A 3,464-nucleotide genomic window follows, 5' to 3' on the forward strand; every position below is an offset into this window, starting at 1 on the left:
TGTCCATTGATCCTTTGATTCCTCATATAAATCCACAAATTAATAAAGGAGACGTATGGCAGTTTAATTCTCTGTATTAGAGTGTTATTGTTTCTTGAAAGTTGCTCCTAAAGCATAGAATAGCCATACTTGCATGAGCAATGAAAAGATAGTGGTTTATTAACTAATGATGATTATCAAACTTAGAGATCAACTATCTACCATAAGTATGAATATCAATGATGAGGATTTGGTGACCATTACACTACAATGTTTGCCATGGAAACCTTATGCATGAGGTATATGTGCTAGAAAACACTTACTAGCTGTTGAGAAGCTTTAGGATGCATTCATGTAGGAAGAAACAAGGCATGAAATGGTGGAAAGAAAAATTGATGAAGTTCAAGACCTACAAATGGTGTAGAAACACTAAAAGAAAAGAGAACCTAAGAAGGGTAAGGATGAAAAGACGTGTTCTTCTGACCATGGTAACTAAAATCTTAGCCATATGGCATGGCTCAATTATATGAAGAAGAGACATTATGAAAATTAGTGCCCATATAAGAAGAAATGAAGAAATGGAAGGGAAAGAAATATGAGATTTAGCTTGCAATGAGTGCAAAATCTATTCCTAGAGTAGAGTGGATGAGTGAGCATCCACAATTAAAAAAATAAAAAACATTCTCAATGGTTTCTTTCTTGTGAAACAACACCATGTGTCATGTTAAAACTCAGATGATAGCAATTTGACATGACCCTTGATAGGGAGATGACATGATCTTCTAAGTTAAAACTCACTTATGGACGGGGTGTGATGCCAATAAATGATAAAACCTGATGCCAATAAATGCTATAAATAGGCTGCAACACAAACCACTAGTCTGCCTGCTTGTTATGTACGTATAATAAGACTGGGATGAGAAAGTTCCCTGATGGCTCTAAGAACCCAACGTCTGATTCCAATGGAGACAATTCGAAATGGAGCACTGGGTTTTACATTACGGTCCATTTTCCTGCTAGTGTCCATTTTCCATTTTAGTCGTCAGGAAAGTTAAGCTTGGCTTTCTTTCCTCTGATATTTTTAGCCTCTGCATCATACGCCTTGGCGGCTTCCTCTGTCGTATTAAACGTTCCAAGCCAAACCATAAAGCCCTTTCTTGGGTCTCGAATCTGCGCAGCCCATTTTCCCCATGGACGCTGCCTGAGACCTCTATACAAAGTTTTCCTCTTCCTCCCGCTGCCTTTGGCCGAGGAATTTTCGAAATCCTTCAAAGGAGGAGTCGCGTCATATTCAGCCCTTAGCAGAGGAGAGTAACCCTCTGATAAGTCATGCTTTGGTGAATGTAAAGGTTTTACCTTGCTGTTTATATTCCGACCAAATAAAAAAACAGGTTGTTCTGTACACGACTTTACTTTCATCCCTGACATTTTCTGGCTAGTGTCCACTTTTACACAACACGAGTTGTCCGGGAAGTTGAGTTTCGCTTTGTCACCTCTGATTTTTTTTGCCTCCACATCATACGCCTTGGCGGCCTCCTCTGCCGTATTAAACGTTCCAAGCCACACCATAATGCCCTTGCTTGGATCTCGAATCTCCGCAGCCCATTTTCCCTTTGGACGCCGCCTGATACCTTTGTACGAAGTTGTCCTCTTCCTCCCGGTGCTTTTGGCAGAGGACTTTTCGAAATCCTTCAGAGGAGGAATCACCTCATTTTTAGCACCTTCAAAACCCAACCAGAGTCAAAATAACATAAAAAAGAAAACCCTACAAAGCAATAGCAATTTCACCTGAAGAAAATTTCACCTCAATTTTTTGTTTGCAATTTCTAAAATTCAGCTCACCTGAAGATTCCGACACAGCTCCACCATTGATGAACAATGTATCGAAATCCCTGGGAGTTACACGCAGAGATCTGTTGAGGGAAATGAGATTTGCTTCAGGTCCACACATCTTTTTGTTTTAAAAATAGAGGGTGAAGCAAATAAAGCTATAGCAACCACCTGATAAAGATAATATTGATTAGTCACAATGAAATATGGGCTCAATACTGATTAGTCAATCATAAGCTGAACCTGTAGCAACCACCTGATCAAGAAACCAAGCTGAAACAAAAGCTGAACCTGTAGCAACCACCTGATCAAGAAAATACTGATTAGTCACAATGAAATATGGGCTCTTCTTCTGCTAAAGCTAAAGCTTATATAAAGAGGAAGAGGACCAAGATCGACATTTCATATCAATTATGGTTTCTGGTGAGTGGTATTGGTCCATGGTATTATAACAAACTTTAAATCATAAAATATTTTAATTTTAAATGAATTATGGTTTTCTCACAAGTGGTATTGATAAGGTACTATATTGAACCATAGTATTGTATTGGTCCATGGTATTGTAACAAACCCTAAATTGTAAAATATTTTAATTTTAAATGAATTATGGTTTTGGCGCAAGTGGTATTGACAAGCTACGGTATTGGACCATAGTATTGTAACAAACTCTAAATTAATATAAGACTTGGTAAAATTAAATTTAGAATTTTTATTTTTTAATATAATTTTTATATCTCAAAAATTCAATTTAAAACCACATAAGAATAGTCATCCATTGATTAGAAATGGAATAGTCTTTCACTATGACCTTTTGGAGTTTTCGGGGGATTTATGGCTGAAATCCTGCAGCAAAACTTATTGTCAAATCTTGATTTGTGTTGTTTAAACTTGTTTTTGACTACATATATGGATTCAACACCCTCCTAAACCCACCAAACACATCAATTATGAAGATTTCACATGTCAAACTTGTAATTTAAATGAATCCCTATGGGATTCTAGATAAACTAGATCTGAAAACTTTCCAAAATGTAGCACTTAAAAATTACTTGATTAGGAAAAGATAATTTAACCTTTAAAAAATAATAATTAATTTTTAATTTTCAAAATATTCAATTTAATATTTATTTTCAAAACTTTAATAAACTTCATAGAATCTATTTAAATATTTTAAAACTAATTGAAAAATCAAGGTTTCTTGGCCAAAATTTAAAATTGTAATGTTTGCCGCGTATAATAAAACTTTGCTACTCTAAATTGTACCTTTAATGAAAATAAACTCACTAGGTTCTATTCCATGGATTTGACAAATGAACATTGCACTAATTGTTTCAAGCCTCAATGCCTCAGTTCAGTTATGAGGAGATATCCACACAATAAAACATACGCTAGTTTATATCATTGGAATAAGTGATTAATGACAACAAATTATCACTTCAAGTTTTGGGTTGTTTATTCAACCTCAGTGTCTTACATTATCCTTGCACTTTTTCTTTTTTTTTTTTCTTTTTTTTTTCACAAAAGAAAATTCCAACATGATTTTGAATTTAATTGATCACTATGTCTAGTACACTCACTATAACACAAAAGAAAAACAGATATTTTAGATTTTGAAATCTATCCCTATAAAAGTCTTTACAAAATATGCATATGAT

At 34.8% G+C, this 3,464-nt stretch overlaps 1 protein-coding gene across 1 annotated transcript; it reads right to left on the reverse strand.

Annotated features, from left to right (window-relative positions):
• Positions 1-1,014: 1,014 nt before the first annotated feature.
• Positions 1,015-1,930, reverse strand: LOC149175264 (uncharacterized). Its single transcript, XM_089421096.1, has 2 exons — positions 1,822-1,930; positions 1,015-1,700 (listed from the first exon to the last, which is right to left on the reverse strand). The coding sequence occupies exons 1-2, from the start codon at positions 1,928-1,930 to the stop codon at positions 1,015-1,017; spliced, it is 795 nt and encodes a 264-aa protein (XP_089277222.1).
• Positions 1,931-3,464: the final 1,534 nt, after the last annotated feature.

Source organism: Pinus tabuliformis, chromosome 4_1, assembly GCF_031772625.1.
Source record: "Pinus tabuliformis cultivar Carrire ecotype Pingquan chromosome 4_1, CPIR1, whole genome shotgun sequence".
NCBI lineage: Eukaryota > Viridiplantae > Streptophyta > Pinopsida > Pinales > Pinaceae > Pinus > Pinus tabuliformis.

Excerpts from the sequence above, each read along its gene's own strand:
- LOC149175264 (XM_089421096.1), bottom strand. The coding sequence starts at position 1,930 with ATGTGTGGACCTGAAGCAAATCTCATTTCCCTCAACAGATCTCTGCGT. Across the intron at positions 1,701-1,821 it reads AGCTGTGTCGGAATCTTCAG|GTGCTAAAAATGAGGTGATT; the intron begins GTGAGCTGAATT and ends TGGGTTTTGAAG.